Raw genomic sequence first — 18,840 nt, 5'->3', positions numbered from 1 at the left:
ACATCAAGTATCTGATTATTCTCGGCCTTTTTTCTTTGATCTTTGGAAAGCACTGATAGGATAAACTATCTCTTTTTTTCAAATTTGTTAATGATAAATATTTTTTAGGTTGATTCTTAGATCAAATTCACAAGATTCTACGCTGTGTATTTATTCTGCATAATATCATCCTATTATTATGTATAATTTGTAGTCAATTAATCAAGAGATTTTTTTCTCTGTTGACAATTAAAACACCATAAGCATTTACATATCTAAAAAATTGGTTAACAAAGATTGTCTGGTCTGTTATTAAATATTATTAATACATGTAGATATCTTTCCATACCAAGTAAGCAAGTACGCATTTCTTTGTGTGCATGCAGTTTTTATATGAAAGTGTTATGTTGTACATGATTGCATGTTTAGAACGGGAGCTGTTCATAATGTCTTATCAACATCCATTTGGCTTTAGATCCTCAATTTTAAAGCATACAAGGCAACCTATGTATAGTGTGAGTTTAGAACGTGTTTAAACGAGATATTAAAGGGGCATGGTCACGATTTGGCCAAACTTTGTTTTTCTGTTTTATTATTTATAATTCTTAAGGAATGTTTTTCTAATAAACAAAGAGAATTTGAGAGTAAGTCGTAGAGTTATAAGCACGATACATTGCCTGCAATTCTTTGTCATGTAAACAAAGCTCATGCCATGTTTTTGTTTACATTCATTGTGTAGGTTCAATATACCAGTAAAAATCTTTTTAAAACTGATTTGTGTAATTTTTTTTATCCATTATAAGCATACATAAACATTTCCTAACGTTTAACACATTTAATTTAGGTCTAAAACTGGAATTTTTACTTCAACCTTAAAGATGTAAACAAAAGCTTTCTTTACATTGCAAACAATTGTAAGCTTTGTAACTCGCTTATAACTCAACGAATGACAGTAAAATTCTGGCTGTCTACTGAAAATGCCTTACTAAAGCATTGTAAGCTTTAAAATCGGAATTTTTTTTAAACCAAAATCGTGACCATGTCATTTTAAGTCATTTTACTATGGATACGATGGCATGATTAAGTCACGATAACGAGATTCTAATTATGATACACATATACGCCTTCATAACTTTTTATTCTGTACAAATTCTGAGATTCATAATGTCATCTTTTGACTTATTATCTCCTTCTTTCAAATTGTTATGATGTATGTTTGACTTTGAAATGTGTCGTTTGCAAGATTGAAATGCGTCACAGTTTCCACTTATTTTTTTCAAAACGACTTAGTATTGAGAATTTAGAAGTACAACATGCTTGTTTTCAAACGCTATATGTTTGTGTTAAATTAATAATTAAATTAATAATTAGTTAAAAACATGTTTATATAAAGAGAGAGGACCGTTTATATGGAGCAACGATAAGCATGCGTTACCTTTCTTCTGGTGGGTTTTTAAAGGGACATGGTCACGATTTTGATCAAATTTTATTTGTCTGTTTTTATTATTTACAATGCTTTAGGAATGTATTTCTAATGATCAAATGAAATTTGGGTGCCTGTCGATGAGTTTTAAAGCTGCTTGGTCCGATTTTATATCAAATTTTATGCACGCTTTTAAACGATGGCTATGCTTAGTATATGTATAATAATAGACAATGCAGTAGTTTTACCCGTCAATTATGCCAAATTTCAATGAAGAAAAATACGTACAAAATTTGCTAACAAAACAAGCGACATTAAAACGTACCGCGTTATTTCGCCTCATGGTAAATTTCACCCCTGACGACGAGACGGGTATGGTTGTATTACGAATTTGATATCGCTTTAAATAAAGGTCGAAATGATCAGACAAATTACAAATAAACATGTGTACGTTTTGTTCGCTAATATTTCCAAAGTCTGCTTTCTTTACAATCGATGCATAACATGAGGGTTGAATAACCCTAATTATTCGGGGGACGAAACCAAGGGGTTTCCTTTTCTAAACATTCCCGTGATGCATTTTGGTTTGTTTTTTCGTTTGCCCAAAGAGAAATTATTTTTATTTACTTTGAATATTTCTAACTTTAAGAGGAGACTGATTCTGCTGGTGTAAATAGGAGAAAGTCCATAACTTTCTAAGATAAATGATTTGTATGAAAAAAATGTTGATACTGTAATTACAAAAAAATCGGACCAAGCAGCTTTAAGCAAGATACAGGGCTCACAATTCTTCGTCATGTAAACAAGGCTCGTGCCCTGTTTTTGTTTATATAGGTTCAATATACCATTAAAAATCTTTTTCAAGATGATTTGTCTATATTCTGATTCATTTTAAGCATAAATAAACAGTTCATAACGATTAACACATTCGTTTTACGTCTAAAACTGGAATTTTCACTTCAACGTTCAAAATGTAAACAAAAGCTTTGTTTACATAACGAGGAATTGTAAGCTCTGTAACTTGCTTATAACTCAACAAATGACACTGAAATTTTGGCTGCCTATTATAAAATGCCTTACTAAAGCATTTGTAACATTAAAATCGAAAAAATAATTTTTGACCAAAATCGTGACCATGCCCCTTTAAAGGAAGAAGAAAATGCTTGAAAAAAAGGAAAAAATATTTACTAAAATTATTAACTATTTGACTTTTAAAAAAAGAAAACAGAACAAAAAAACAAAACATTTTTTTATACAAAACAAACTACAGAGAGAATACAAACCTGAATAAATATACACTGTAGAAGATACATTTGAGGTCATTTATCCAGACATTTTTGTGTCAAAATTCAAATGGTCTACGTAGGTTTTATGACAAATGACATATTCCAAATTCTTTATTTTCTGTCAATCATTTCAAAGCAAAGAGAGTATGATAGAAACTTACTATTTATTTATCAATATACTCTTTTATTAGCCGCTTATAAGGGTATTTTGTCTTTTAACGACTACACTTATTCCTAGTCATTCATATATGATTAGCTTGTCTGTTCTTTTTGAGTAAACGTTTTGATGAAAGTTTTATTGCATTGTGTAAAATAAGTCTTAACAAATCTTATGTGGAAATATGTTAATGAACATTATCTATAAAATGTGCTATTTCAAGCTGAGGTGTTTTGTTAGTAAATCATTCATTTTCCATTTTTTGTCAGCAACTCTTGACTAAAATAAAGAAAAAAACAAACAAACACCAGAATCAATTAAAATAAACATGAAATGACAGTTATGAAATACACCAAAACCAAAAAGTATGGAAATAATTATTTTTAAGTTCTTAACGACATTTCTATAAAATACTGCTGATATATTAAATGGTCCTGTATAGTCATTTTGAATAGATTTCACCTTGGAATAGTCTTTAGTATGACCTGCTCTCATTTAACTTACGTTGCCTAAATTGCTTGATGATTCAAATGACAGAAAAAGGGATTGGCTTTTGATCCTTAGGGATTGAAGCAAAACTTTGTAATAAGATGAATCATATCTCAAGATGTTTTTCTCGTTAAATGCTCGAAAATCAAAATAGGAAAAAATCAACCTGTATAAAATCAGAATGATGTCCTTCAAGTTTAACATTTGCATCGTGTATTAAATTAAAAAGAAAAAATTGAGCAATTTGTAAATAATCTGCTATTTGTATTGACTTGAATGTAGATGAAATGATATGCATTTATTTCCAAAAGAGATACATTCCGCCTGATCTATTATTTTCATAATCACTTCTATTGGCTCTTACAGTTAATGGACGTCAGTGCAGATGGAATTGGACTACGGTACAAATAATTTCTTGACAAGAAGTATTTATTGAAGCTCACTGAAATAAGCCCAATTACACACTAAATCTTGTTTGTAACAATGTAATACAGAAAGAAAAAATACTGAAAAAGGTAATGCCTTTGGCCAAGCTGTTATAACTATTTACTACAATAAATGTAAACTGAATGAGTGAAAAAAAATCAATCATTAGCCCTACCTAAGTTCCTCGTATTGGTAATATGTGTTCTATTACTTTTTTGCATAAATATATTGCCCGTGCTCATTTCACGCAACAGATGGTAATATAACAACCTACGTTACATGAATTGCTCTCTATAATCCAAATTGTCAATGTTTTCACTATTTGCTTCCAAAAGCAAAGTTTTTGTGGAAGTGCATTGTTGCTATTTGAAATAATGCACAAAGGATAAACGAACTCGTACATAGAAAAAGAATTTATATATGTACCACGAGAGTTTTAATACGATATACACAATTATACAATGCAAGGAAAAAACTCGTTCGTTGTTTTCTTTAATATAAAGTCGGAATAACGAGAATTTTAATTTTCCTTTGTTTTGTTGGAGAACCTCATCAATTTTTTTTTAAAAATATTTACATTGTTTTGTTTTCCATTCCCACATTTTCTCACTCACTTTTACAAAAATAATAAGACAGTTGGGTAAACAAACAAAGAAGGTCAGTAATGATTTTAAATTAATATTAAAGAAAGGCTTAGAAACCTCTTTTCTAGATATATAGCGTACTTTTAATGTTTGGGCTCGGTACAGTGTGAAATGAATTTTTAACATTCAAAGATCCTGAGAAAAATTCATTTTTTCCTTTTTACGGGAGATTTTTAATAACTATGGTTTTCAAACGTCATTTTTGTTAAGATATTTTCAAAGGACCCTTTAAAATATCCATCCAACCAATATATATCAGAACTTGGTCCAAAAGCTCTGAGTCCGACTTGTTCACGCAAACGTTCGACTAGGTATCTCGGAAGTTACGATTTAGTAATGGATTATTTCGACTGACAGCAGCATTCTTCTTTACGATATGGTTTGTTAGTTTGACATATTCAAAGCAGTGGCTAAAGTTCGAACAAATAAAGTTAACACTTTTAACATAGAAACTCCTTACAGAAGAACATTGCAAACATCACAAGGTTTGGTGTTAATCTAATAAGAATATTGTAATTAGTGCGGTGTTAAATCAAATTGTTTTAACTGCTGCTTCCTGATATTGGTTTACATATATGGTTTTAGTACAAAAAATTACCTCAATTGTAAGTTAACAGATTCGTAATAGAATTGGAATCATCAAATATCTTGCTTCATTATCCTCTGAGCCTAGTTTTATAAAGCTGTCTTAAGATTTGTCTTAAGGTATGTCTTCTTCCGACTATAATAAGATTAGACGTATGGCAATCATGTCATTGTTGTTGCATAATACTATCGAAATTTGGTCTTGTGATAATCTTATGGAACACTTAAACCTCTGTGAAGACGAAATGAAAAATAGAAACTTATTGTATTAAAAATAGGAAACAATATGGCTGGAAACAAAAATTTCAACAAGTACAGCGTTTTCTTAGACATAGGTCTTAGACATAATCTTTGTGAAACTGGACCAAGGATATAGATTATGCTCCTTTGCAATAACATTGATATACAATAATACTTTTGTGTAAGCAGAAAAAAAATTTGTTCATTTTCCCAAAAAAGAAAAATACAAAATGTTGTTTCATATATGAATTTCAATACAAAGAAAGGTAACTCTTCTGATTAATGATGATATCTCTAGACCCGAAAATTCAATAATCATCCACGTTTTCTTTTTTCTAAGAAAGATATGCGTGCTTCTGTTTTAATTTTGATAACCACTTAACTTCATTTGAGACACATATACTTAGCAGTATTCAAAATATATTCAACAATGATAACTTTTTATGGTTTACTCTGTAGCAATATACTTTGTGTTTACATTTTCCGATCATTTTGTCAATATTAAAACTATGTATAAATTAATTTTGTGAAGTAAAGGACAACTCCTTTTATCAATGACTACTATTTTAAATGTAATATTTAATCGTAATTAGGCAAACTGCCTACAACAGTTTATTTTAGAATAAGAAATCAACCTACAATCAAAGATTTAAAAAAATTACCAAACTCTATATTTACGAAAAATGGATGGGTGTTGATACCTGTTAACTTGTAATGGATGCAATGGCATTGCTCTTAAAAGCCATGACAAATCTAATGAACTTCCTTTGTTATAACTTATTAATAGGCATATCTTAAGTAAGGAAACATCTTATGAAATCTTTGTGAAACGGGCCCCCGATTCTACGCTACTACAGCGTTATTTTCCGCCATATTTCCACGAGAGAAGAGACATAACTGTTAACAATCAATTTGTGCCAACGTAAGCGTGTTTGTGTGTGTTTGCTACGGATATGAAAAACTATATACAGCGATTTTTTTTACAAGTTTGGTGTTTATAATTTCAAAATCGGCATAGCAGAGAGAAAATTCAAGTAATTTCAAAGTCAGATATCTTAGATACGGGATAACCCATTTCTATTCTAGTTTTACAGCGGAGGTAATTTGTCTACGAGAGTCATTTCTCTTCATATTAAACATTAAGAAAAAACCCTGGTTTTTTTTTTCTTAAAAAAAAAAACAAATATTCTACAGCAAGAGGTGTCATTTTTCTACGTCGAAAAATGACGGGGGTCATTATTCTTCTTTACACCTGCACAGTTTATATTTGTATAAATCTAAAATATATCAAATTCATTCAGAATTAGGACTTATAATTTAAATTTTTGAAAAAGAAGAATGGATATTTAAACAAATTGCACACCGTTTAAAATGAAATTGCTCCAAAACGTTATGAGGACAGTTTCAGCAAGACTAAGTAGTGTGAAGTCAAACCCAATCATTGCAATATAAGTTTTTAATGCTATAATTTTCAGATGAAATTCTTTCCCCATGTTTAAACAACAAAGATATTCTGAGTTCCTTGTGAAATATATAGAGGATATCTATGTTGTGTGATTTTATATTTGCTTTATCCAACGAGTTGAAATTGTGTATATATTTGCGAGGCTTGCCGAGCGAATATAACCATTTCAACGAGTTGGAATAAGCAAATATAAAACCACACAATTATAGATGTTCTATTTATCTCATACAATTTGATTTATATTATAAAGCTTTTTAGACATTCCCCTATACGACACGAATTAATTTTTTTAAAGATGAAAAACGATGATGCAACCTTGTGTTATGCAGTTATTGTGACCGTGCGCAATACAATTTAGTACGTCATTTCGGAGATAAATTTTGAAATAAACCTTGAAATAACTTTTTAGCGCTTAATAATTTTTCTTAGATTAAATGGAAATACTGATCAGAAGATTTGAATAATCAAGTTTGTTGACATACACAAAGTTGCGAATGATCGTTAGTTTGAATTGACTCGATCTCGAACGAGGAACAGTTGTTGATGTTTTATAAACCAAACACTTAGCCTATTGATAATACAGAATAAGGATGCTTACTGGTGGTGGAATAAAAGTCTTAAGAAACATTATTTCGGAAAGTTCTTGTATATAAACACAACCAAAGCGTTAAACTTATCATAAATCTTGACAAACAGAAAAAAGGTCTTTGGTTACGGTTTTGTATAACTTTGCAAAAAAGGGGGGGGGGGTGCTAATCACCAAGTGTCCAGTACTAGCAAATCTTCGAAAATAGGTCACAAAACGTTGAAGCGAGGGGCTGTGTCAAAAATAGTTCGACCGGAAGTATTTGATAAAGCATAATATACACCACACGTATGAGATAAACACAGGCAAAAAAGTACCGAGAAATATTTATTAGATATGCTTAGTTGGATGTCCTCTGTCTCAGTGGTGTTTTCTTTTGAAATCTATGATCTCTTGGAGAGAAATCTCATTCAATTTAAAGGCGTTTTTTTTTTTGTTAATAATGATATACCTTTCGAATTTAGAAATATTCTATATATCTTTAGTTGAAGATAAATGGAACAATTATATCTATAATTTACGGGTCTTTCGTTTAGGACCATAAACAGAAGAAGCAGGATAGAAGTACGCACGAGAAAGGTCCATCATTGACTTCTTCAGTTGTCTATTGTGCTAAAAATGCAATGAAGGGTGAATTTCCAAGTTTTTTTTTTTAGCTAGAAATATCTCGACAAAGCATTCAATCGATTAATCATTACTAGGTCTGATCCAAAGATAATGTTTCCTAAATTGTATTTATTCTATCACCGCCCGTTTAAGGAGGCCGACTTTAGTTTTCATTGCGCATGTTTTTGCGCATTCTAGTGAATTGCTGTGTATTTATACCTTTTATGAAATTTGTCCGATATCATTTATACAATAAAAAAAAAATTAACAAAATATTTAGATTTTTTAAGGACTATTTTAATTTTTAAACGATTTTCCCGTTGTACGGTAGGTGAGCGTTGTCATTGTGCTTTTATGACGTTATGATAAAATGAAGCTTTTTAGGAGTGCGTTATAAGAATTACCATAAAAGAAAAATAGAAGTCATACGCCGTTTAAATTTATACACAGAATAATGCTATCCTCGTTCCTTATCTTTTTTTATGAATCCATTACACCAATCTTCATTTGTACATTGTAATACTCCGAATGTATAGCAAAATTTGGTGCATTATAATATTTTGAGATGGACCCCACTTAAAACCAGTAAAATTTAGTATTTTTTACATATAAGATAGAAAATGATATTACTAATCACATATTACAATTTGAGAAAAAAGCTATTGTAATATTTTTTCAATCTGCTTCGAATTGCGGAAAATTACAATTTCCTATATATTCCTGTAGTAAATGTGCCTGTATTTTGAGATTGCCCCTAAAAAGAAGCAGATGGTCGATTTTCTTGAAACTTCGCAAATACACTAGAGTTGGTGTACATTACATATGGTTAAAGAATAAAGAGTTTTGCTATTGTAGTTTTTCTAATCGGCATTGGCAACCCATAAATTCCAAAAAATATGGGGGGAACAGCGTTGAAATCAAACAGAAATACCAGTATAATAATAATTAAATTTTATTTAAATGTTCAAACTCAACCCTGATTGAACAAAATGAACAGGTTTAAGTCCTCATAAAGAATTAAACAGACAAGTGCATAATTGACACACCAATTTTTTCCTTGACGAAAACAAAAATATATTACATTAAATCATGAAACTATAATGTTTTTACAGTAACACTTTGTAAATAGCTGTCTAATCGTAAAATTTACATTTATGAATATTGATTATGATTTAAGGTTTTCGTGTTTTATTTCAATAACCATCACCAATATGCAAATCAGAGAGAACAAAAATGATGATGAGATGAGTCGCTACCACCATTGTGGTCCCGCAAAATCCGCTCTGTCTCGACTGCTCGAAAGAATTCCTGCAAAAATCAAACCAGAAAAATTAAGATCTTAAAAACAGAATGATCCAGTTTTATCTATATAAAGAAAATATTTATTCATGAATAGATGAAATAGTTTTTGAAAACTGCTCAGGGCATCTTAAAAAGCACAAGGTATTTGTGTATTTGGTTACTTTATAAACAATAGATTCTGGCTACTAATTTTTGAAATCTTTACACTAGGCGCTGTTAAAACGCACTTTGAAAATATTTTCAAATACTCGAATAAATACAAATACAAATAAATACATTTTAAAAAGATCCCAATGCATTCTCAGCTAACTTTTTCATTCAATCAATCTTTATTTCCCCTTGCGGAGAGACCATGTTATAAGTAACAATACATAATAAAAACCAGTCAGTCGTACAATAATAGAAAATTATAATGAAGACAACGTATATACAAAGATAATAAGGAAAATATTTATATATTGTTATATTTGCTCAAAGAATGACAGAGCTCCATTATAGCACGCTGATGCACGTAATGTGAAAAAGGATTCGTTAGTTATGTTTATAAAAACAATATGATTTTTTAGAAGATCAGTGCGAGAAAAAACCCACATCCCAATGCCTATTTTTAAGTTCATAATAATTTAATGTTTGTCAATGTATTTTTTATTTATAATAAAGTGATTTATTTGAGTGATTAGAATTTGAAAGGGGCCTTATTTTGAAACTTTTACAGATTCTTTAGCATACCATGGGAGAAATGATTGTTTCGCCAGTTCTTTTTTTTTTTTCAATAATACTGTACTTAATTTGCAACAAAGCTTATATCTTTTCCCAATCTTAAACGTATTCTTCGAGTTGTTGAATATCATAGGTTTTAAAAGTAAAACTGAGGGGTAGTGACCTTCTTCCTGTAATCAATAAAATGATGTACTGGTAAATGGCCTGTATCTTTGGTTAACTCCCACCCCGTTCTAAAAGACGGTAAATTAGATTTTCTAGTGTTAAAAAATCATCATACTATAAACAAATTAGAAATTGAATTTCAGAATTTGTGATTTTTTTAAAGTGCGTGAAGTTCCTCGATGCTAAAGAATGTTGATGTACATATACCTTCATGACGCACTTTGAAAAAAAATTTCAAAGTGGGTTAACTTGGTCATAATTTAACACACTTTGAAAAAAAAAATTCAAAGTGCGTAATTCTTTCAAAATGCGTTGCCACAAGGCTCTTTTGAAACAAAAGGTAAGTAAACATACCGTCTGATCGACGTTCTTGGTCGTATGAAGAAAATTCGCTATCTCTTTTCCCAAATCTGTTGGTAAACAGGAGTAAATTTTGTTAATTGTTTATTTCAAAATCGTAGATACAAAAATATGTTAACTTTACTCTTTTAAAACAAATACATCATCTTAAAATAGTGTTAACTTTCATTATATTGCAACAATTCTTCAAACCAGCTTTAGACACTAATTTCAAATGACAATACTGAACAAAAATAAAATGTTCTTGCTAAATTATTAGTAAAGTAAAGGAGAGAAAATCGTTACCTCGGCCGTCCAACGATGGCATAGTAATCATTGAGAGCTTTCAGGTATTGTCGGAGCTGTCCCGGGCTGCTGAAGCGAGAGGGTCTGTTGGGGGGTAGGAGAGAGTCATTGCCCAACACAGTCCATACTGAAAGCAGGGTCACCAGTAACACGGCCAAAAGGGAGGACGTTTGCATAATACCTGAAGCGAGAGGCGACATTCTATCACTTTTTGACACTGCTTGGTTATTGATAACTAGAGTTTACGAGTCCACGAGATTGCACTAAAATTAGTCTGTTATTTCTAAGCAAGTTTGGAGTTTGTATTCATGTTTATGTTAAAATCGAACCCATTAATGATTCTTTATGAAAACACAAGAGCTCTAGAGAAATTGGTCTGCTCTCAAAGAATGTGATTTGATTGGAAATAGAAAGTGACAATTAAATCGATAGCTAGTAAAAATATTTTTCTTTAAGCTGAGTATTAATGATTTTAAAACAGGGAGATGGAACTAGCTTCGTAGTTTACACTAGCATCATGTCCATGATCTTAACTTTTTTGTAGATAATATTAATTGCCAATTTTGACTGCCACAAAAAATTATGTAATATTTGGTTAGTGGCTATATGTGATCATGAACGACGGTCGAGAGTTTCAGAGGAAAATGAAATTCTAAGATTCAGGTATTAATTGTAATCATTTGATAATGCTAAAATATTGTAGTGTCGTTCCTACACCCAAATTGGTTTTTTTTATTTCGATCAAATAAATGTAATCAAATATGACGGTTTGAAATATATAATTCAATCTCTGAATCCATTTCTGAAATGCGTCACGGTATGCTGATTAAGATGGACCTCTGAGGCCCTAACTGATGGCTGAGCCAAGGGTTTGTCGGGACTTGTTACGACGACCAGAGGCTAAAGATGGAGAGTACGGTGGGTATGGAAAGAAGGTGATCTTATCTGACTTCAACAATTGCTTCACAATCTCAGATATATGTGATGTAGCATTTTCATGAAGTAGTGGAGCATGCCATACTTTCCTGCGTTCAAAATACCCTTCAAAATGAAATGCATCCCCAATAGCGATATGTCAACAGCTTAGGTATGACGAATCGTGTATCTGCCATCACTTTCAATTATTTCCCTGACTTTTGAGATATTTGTCTTGTCTGTTGCAGTAACAGTTTGGTCAGACTTTGCTGCATCTTTGACGGACTCTGAGCAAGTCAGAAATTTCTTTCTCCACCTTCCTCCACTTTATTAAAAGCTACCTTATAAAACCCAAAATCCCCCCTTCCCCCCCCCCCCCCAATTTTGTAAAAAAAAAAATATGCATTGTAGCAACAATGATACAATGTCCATGTCCACCAATGATGTAAAGTTGCATTAGTGGTCAGACTTCTGAGCGTTAATGTTATAATTTTATCATTAACGAACTACCCAAAATAAGTACATCGTTGACCTTTGATGATATTGTTTTTATTGCATTAAAGGACGAGCTTCAACCGTTAATGATAAAATTAAGTACAATATAGTACCTTTTTAGATTTTGCATTTTGCATGTGTTTATTTCTTTGTTGATTAACAGGGTGTCAAACAGATTATTTATATTCGACTTTACTTTCCCGGTTCTTTTAATTTGAATAGATTTAATCTTTGGCTAATAGGAACTGTGACTTCTTTCAAGTCTAGATATTCAGATGCTAGAACAAGGTTAATAGAAAATGTTAATTTGGAATTGTAGAATATGAATATATGATAGAACTTAATAAATAGTCAAGAATATTTGGACCAGAGGTGAACAATTTTTTTTTATAAGCATAGGATCAAGCCTACTTAAGGAATAGAAATAATAGGCATATTCTTAAGGAATAAGGAATGACTTTCAAAATCATATAACATATGGTCAAAATTCTATCAACTTATGATATGAAATAAAAACGTAAAACATGTAGAACGTAAATAGTTTAATGATATAGTTTCTATTGCATCTGTTGGTGGACTTTAACCATTAATTTAGCCCCTTTGTCTATATTTCTGTTGGCTGAGAACAGTGCATTAGATGGATTATCAAATAAGTAGACAAATAAAAATAAGTACATTGTTGAGCAATAATAATGAATCATTATATTGCATTAGGCTAAGTGGATGGATTTGCCTAGACTATCCACTGGACAAGTAATGCTTTTATGCGTGCCACTCTGTCGACTTCTCGCTCTGTTAGTTAAGAAAAGTATAAGATAGATTTTTTTTAAAAAATAAGAATTTTTAAAAAAAAAACCCACATCATTCATCAATAATGATATATCTTTATGCATGTATTGCATTAGTCCTAGTGGATGGTGTTGCCTAATGGACGGATTTCAACCATTAATGATACAATTCCATATATGAAGAGGTACAATGTACGTGTAAAATGAAAACTTTAAAATAGTAATATGCAGTATACATAATTGTATCATTAACGGTTGACGTTCACCCTCTAATGCAATAAAAATTATATCGTTTAAGTTCAATGATGTACTTATTTTGGGGTTTTTTACTTATATCATTAAGGGACGTGAATTTAGATCCTTAATGATATAATTTCAAAAATTGTATCATTAGTGGATGGTTATGTAGTTCGTTAATGATTAAAATTATATCATAAACGGTCAGAAGTCTGACCACTATTGCAACTTTATATCATTTGTGGATACTGTATCAAAAGAGGTTGCTACAATGCATTACCAAAATAACCGAGTTTGCTAATTTCTTCAATATTCTCAACCCGCTCCCCAACCATTTTTACAACAGTGGTCAACGACTGGCTGTCTGTGTGTGGCTGAAAGCTCGTGTTTGTACCGTTTGAAATGTATTGAATAGAGCTATTTAAAAGTGTCATCATCCACGAAATCGTGCAATGCGTTATCACGATGTACTAAAATACACATTACATATCAAACAGCCATCGTAGATACTTTGAGATATTGCTGTGTGTTTTTAAGTGAATTGAATCAATAAATATATTTTTACCTTATTTTATTAAAGAATCATTCAACTTAAAAGATGTTTATTGGAATCAAAAGTAAAATCTGTGCAAATTGGCGTTTTGTTACACGTAGTATATACAATGCGTCACTGAGCTACCCATATAATCGTGGTTTCCTTCATTCTATCGCCATCAACTTAACATGCTACGATTGTGGAACCATCTTGTTACTATGAGTGACGACAGACTTACAAAATTAGTTTTTATATGGGACTTAGAAAAATCAAATAACCAAAACTGGTCACATCATGTTAAACTTTTATTACAATCTATCGATATGTCAACATGTTTTTTAAATCGGGAGGTGTGTAACTTGAACTTAGCCGAGATTAAACTTCAACAGAAATTCGTGAATGACTGGCAAAATGAACTACAAAGTGTTTCAAAACTAAGAACTTGCAGGTCTTTCAAAAGTGATTTTAATATAGAAAAATACGTTACAATGGACATACCCAAACCTCATAGATCTATATTAGCACAATTTAGGTGTGGTGTTCTTCCTATCAGAATAGAAACAGGGCGATTTAGGGGGGAGGAAGTAAACGATAGGCTATGTATTATATGTTCTGTAGAAGCAATAGGAGACGAATTTCATTTTTTATTACATTGTACATCTTATTCAAAACTTAGAACCGAATTCTTTACTAGTATTGGCTTTAATAATCGATCATTAAACATGTCAGACTCAGACTGCACTGGTTTTCTCTTATCTAACTTTCCTAGACAAATGGCAAAATTTGTATATTCAGCTTTTATGTGCAGACAATCTATCCTGTATAAATATAACAATGCATAATCTTATTATTTGTATATTCATGTTTATAAAGTGACATATAGGTCCGATGGGCCGGGTGTTTATTAATTAAGGTATTATATCATATACATGTATCTTTATTTGTTCATAAAACACATGTCACTATAATAAATCATTTACTTACTTACTTACTTACGTAATATAATTAAATACGGAAACCGTTACGGTATCACAATGAAATCTTCAATTTAAATCATTCATTTTAAGCGATGGGGTGTTTGTACCTTTTGGTACCATAATTATTGATGCCTGATTTGTCAACTACGTACAATTTATTAATATGTTTTTAATGTGTTGCAAAAAATCAAAATAAAACTTAATTATTCAGAAATATATGTTTGGTTTGATCTAGCAGAAAAGCATAAGCTATTAATACTTTTGTATTATGAATCAATATTTGAGATTGAATTATTAAAAATGTAAGCAAATGAAGAAACAATGTATTAAAAACTCTATTATAACTACATTTTACGGCATCTTATCTCGAATACAACAAATAATTTTTGTAACTTACAAGAATGTTAATAATAATAATGACATCCGGTCTCAGGTTTTGCATTTTCGAAATTTGTTTTTCCAAAAAGATATTTTTCTAATTTATGAGAAAATCATCTCGTAATAATCTCGTGATAAGAATTTTTTACGTGAAATAAACTTGTATTATTAGTAAGGTTTCGCTAATGTATATACTATTTCCATTGAAACCGTAAAGCATCGGTCTTTATTATTCGTGTTTGATATTATCAGTGCCATTTAGGGACAATAAAATTTAGATTTTTGATTTTTTGAACACGAAAATGTGTTTCATTTATTAAATAATTAACAAATGAACATTCTAAATTCTTTGTACGCACGCACTGCGGATTTAGTTATTTTATCAGGAACGATAAAAAGAATTATTAATGTAATCTATAATACTCGAACTTGAAAATGAGTCGGTGAATAACTAAATATGTTTTTGGTTTAAAGTTCGAAAGTTGTTTTCCCCTGAGATGAAATTAGAGAAGGGGGTGATTTATAAAGATAGGAATGTCCCATATTATACTCATCGTTAGATCTGAATTTAAAAAATATAAAATAAAGAAATAAAAAAGTAATCTCGTGCAAACAATAGCTTAGAAAACAATCTTTTTTTACATTATCAAAGATATTTATTTGACAAATTATACTTCTGAGGCTTTTAAAGAACCATTTCAACAAAAATAATCTTCAAATTACTCAAACAGGTGTTCGTTTAAAACAATTGATGAATTGTTGTCATGTAACAAAAATAGAAAACCAATTAAAAATGATTAATTAAACAATAGTGGAGTATCTTGTTTTTGCGTTCAAATTCATCATGAACTAAATCACGGAATACGCCAGTTAAACATTTATTTTTGAAGCGACAATCTGTATGTAGTTATTAACTAAATATTACCGACAAAATAAATATTTCCCTTTCATGAAGCCATTGGGTACAAATTTTGATTGCATGAGTATAAGGAAATCGACAATAACGCAAGAGCAAATGATTAAATTCATTTCGTTTGAACCAATTAAACTGCAGTCAAAATGCATTTTTATCTCTGACGGATGTTGTTGGTTGAACAACTTTTATTACATATTATTCAAAATCTTGAATTTGAGTAAAATTTCATAAAAATCTTTTGATTGATGCTGTAGTTAATTTGCAATTTAGAATAATGAATCCTTTCCTACCTACTAAAATAGAAAAAAAATAACCTCAATAAACTCAACAAACAAACCTTCCTTGGGTATTTTCATTAAAAATGGTTAAAGCAGCACAAAGTACATTAAGATAAAATTCTTCAAAACAATGGAGGTGTCGTTAAATAGTAATTAGCAAACATTACGCTTGATTACAGTTGGTTTCTCTTGGCGAAAAATGTTCCTTTTGTTGAAAATAAGCCGGAAGTACATCTTCCTGACAATCATCAATAAAAAGATAATAAAAATAACCAAAAAAATCTGAAGATACAGCAGCGGAATGTCAGACTAATTGAATAAGAAATTCTTGTTTAGTCTTCAGTGGATCAACAAACCAGTAGCTTATGGCATGATTAAAGACAAAGAATATTTAATGGCATCATCTTTAAAAACCCAATTTAAATAATGATACACAGTAGTATTTTGTGCATTTGTATAAATTAAACAATTTTCACAATATTAGTAATATGTTTAATTAATCTTTAGTGATTTGTCCTTAGAAACATAAAAACATGTTTAAATTTGGCGCCAATTTTTATTATAAATGTTTAACTGAATATATCTATATCTTATTAAAAAAAAGAAATGAACAGATCAGAGTGAAAGAACAATTACTTACAACATAATTATTTTCTACCTCATTTGCAAAACATGTGATAAAACTTAAACTTTGATCTTTACTATTTAATTTTTTCAGGAGGTAATATCATGCCAATACGTGTTTTTTTTTTAAATAGCGGTTATTTATAAAATATGCTTTTTGGAAATGTTAATTGAAGGCAAACAACTGAAATAAAAGAATGTCTCGACAAATGGCACTGTTTGCTACAGAAGAAGAAACAGCCTTACCGTTCATATGTTCCGTTTTTCGGGAAATGTAAAGTTCTTAGTGAACAACGAAAAGACGGGTCGTAATTATAAACCTTAGAAAATCATGACGTCATCATAATTATCCAAGATTTCCCGCCGTTCTCTACGCTTTGTATTTTCATCTGCATGGGTGTTCGTTAATTAAATGCTGTTAATATTCATGAAAACCATTTGTGATATTTTTGCCTTCACCCAATCCCATATACCAATTACACAGAGAATTTGACGTACATCTAAATTTGAGAGTATTTGCCGTAAACGTAGACGCCCCACTGCGACGTCTTTCTCTGTGTTAAGTGATTTGCAAAAACGTCGATGCGACTTGTCAAGAACAGCCAGCTTGAAGCCTAAATGGCGATTCAAACCCCCTGTTACCAGTCCCTGCAATTTACAACTGTTTGCCTGGAATGTAATGTTGCTGACGGACGACCGTCCAACTAGTTTGCATTTCCTGATGAGACGTTTTGCTAATGGAACAAAAAAAAAAAACAGAAAAAGGAACAAAATTGTTATATTGTGTTTCTTATCATTTGTTTCATAGGAAATATCTTCGTGTTTTCCCCCTACTTTTGTATCTAACCAGAAAAAGAGATAAAACAGTTGAAAAGTGTATTAAGCAATTTGAGTGTTTTTTAGTGTTTTTTAACAGGTGAACAAAAATATTTCACGTTATTGCAGTGTGCTAAATTTTAGGTCTTTGGTTTTTCTATAATGAGAATTAGTTAGAAATCGACATTGTTGTATATAATACATTTCAAGTACTTGTTTTCACAAAACTATCTCTTGACTAAAATCTAAAACCACGATAATGCTCTTTTCCCTTTTTGTCATAGTCTAGCTTCCCCATTCCGGTGGGAAAATTCTACCCCCCCCCCCCCCCCCGTCTATCATTCAGAGGAAGTTTTTTCTGCTCTTCCTACATTATTACTTGGGCCCTTAATATAGTTTGCATATATACATATCCTGTTGCTTTTACAATATTACTACACCTTTTCTGACTGCACGGACTTCTAAGTTCGTACCTGCTAAATAGTCACAAATGAAAGCATTCGAAGAAATCTATTGTTTGTACAGACGCAAATGAATTGGTAAATCGGGTTACTTTACTAGGATTGTGATATACTTCATAAAAATACCTTTTAAGTTGGATATTTATAATCGAATATGTATTTTATATATTTCCAAGTTTATATGCCCAACTAATTATATTATAGACAGCTTGATTTAGCAATAACACCACCCCGACCCCCGACTAAACTGATATTAAGTTGCTGCAAAATCAAATGTTATTTCAGAGCATAAAACTAATTCAAAATTCAAGTTGTATTATACACTATCCAAACATTAGAAAAATAAGTAAAAAGGAAAACAACCTCCGCCACGCATTCGCAGCTATAGCTTTTTTTTTAACAATTCGCAATAAAAAAAAATGGCAAACACAAGCATAAAGCGCATGTATCATGATTTGTTAAAGGGTGACGATTTTGGTCAAATATTTTTCTGTTTTTATTATTTACAATGCTGTAGGAATGCATTTCCAATGATTAAATTAATTTTTAAAGTCAGTCGTCAAGTTATAAGCAAGGTACAGGGCTCTCTAGACAAGGCTTGTGTCCTGTTTTTGTTTACATAGGTTCAATATACAAGGAAAAAAAACTTTTTCAAACTGATTTGTCTATCTTCTATTCATTTTAAGAATAAATAAACAGTTC

General features: G+C 30.7%; 1 protein-coding gene across 1 annotated transcript; it reads right to left on the bottom strand.

Annotated features, from left to right (window-relative positions):
* Positions 1–8,822: 8,822 nt before the first annotated feature.
* On the bottom strand, positions 8,823–17,225 carry LOC128156788 (pro-neuropeptide Y-like). The gene is made up of 4 exons (XM_052819089.1): positions 17,108–17,225; positions 10,719–10,899; positions 10,428–10,483; positions 8,823–9,194 (listed from the first exon to the last, which is right to left on the bottom strand). Exons 1-4 carry the CDS (start codon positions 17,112–17,114, stop codon positions 9,139–9,141), a joined length of 300 nt encoding a protein of 99 aa, XP_052675049.1. The 5' UTR covers positions 17,115–17,225; the 3' UTR covers positions 8,823–9,138.
* Between the last annotated feature and the right edge of the window lie 1,615 nt (positions 17,226–18,840).

Source organism: Crassostrea angulata, chromosome 1 (assembly GCF_025612915.1).
Source record: "Crassostrea angulata isolate pt1a10 chromosome 1, ASM2561291v2, whole genome shotgun sequence".
Lineage (NCBI taxonomy): Eukaryota > Metazoa > Mollusca > Bivalvia > Ostreida > Ostreidae > Magallana > Magallana angulata.
Note: the sequence above shows the minus strand (reverse complement) of the source record. Positions and strands in the feature narration are given on the sequence as shown.

Bases quoted from the DNA above. Each gene is read 5' to 3' on its own strand.
- LOC128156788 (XM_052819089.1), bottom strand. The intron at 10,484-10,718 runs GTAACGATTTTC...GTTTACCAACAG, and splicing joins GCCATCGTTGGACGGCCGAG to ATTTGGGAAAAGAGATAGCG. The intron at 9,195-10,427 runs GTATGTTTACTT...TGATTTTTGCAG, and splicing joins CCAAGAACGTCGATCAGACG to GAATTCTTTCGAGCAGTCGA.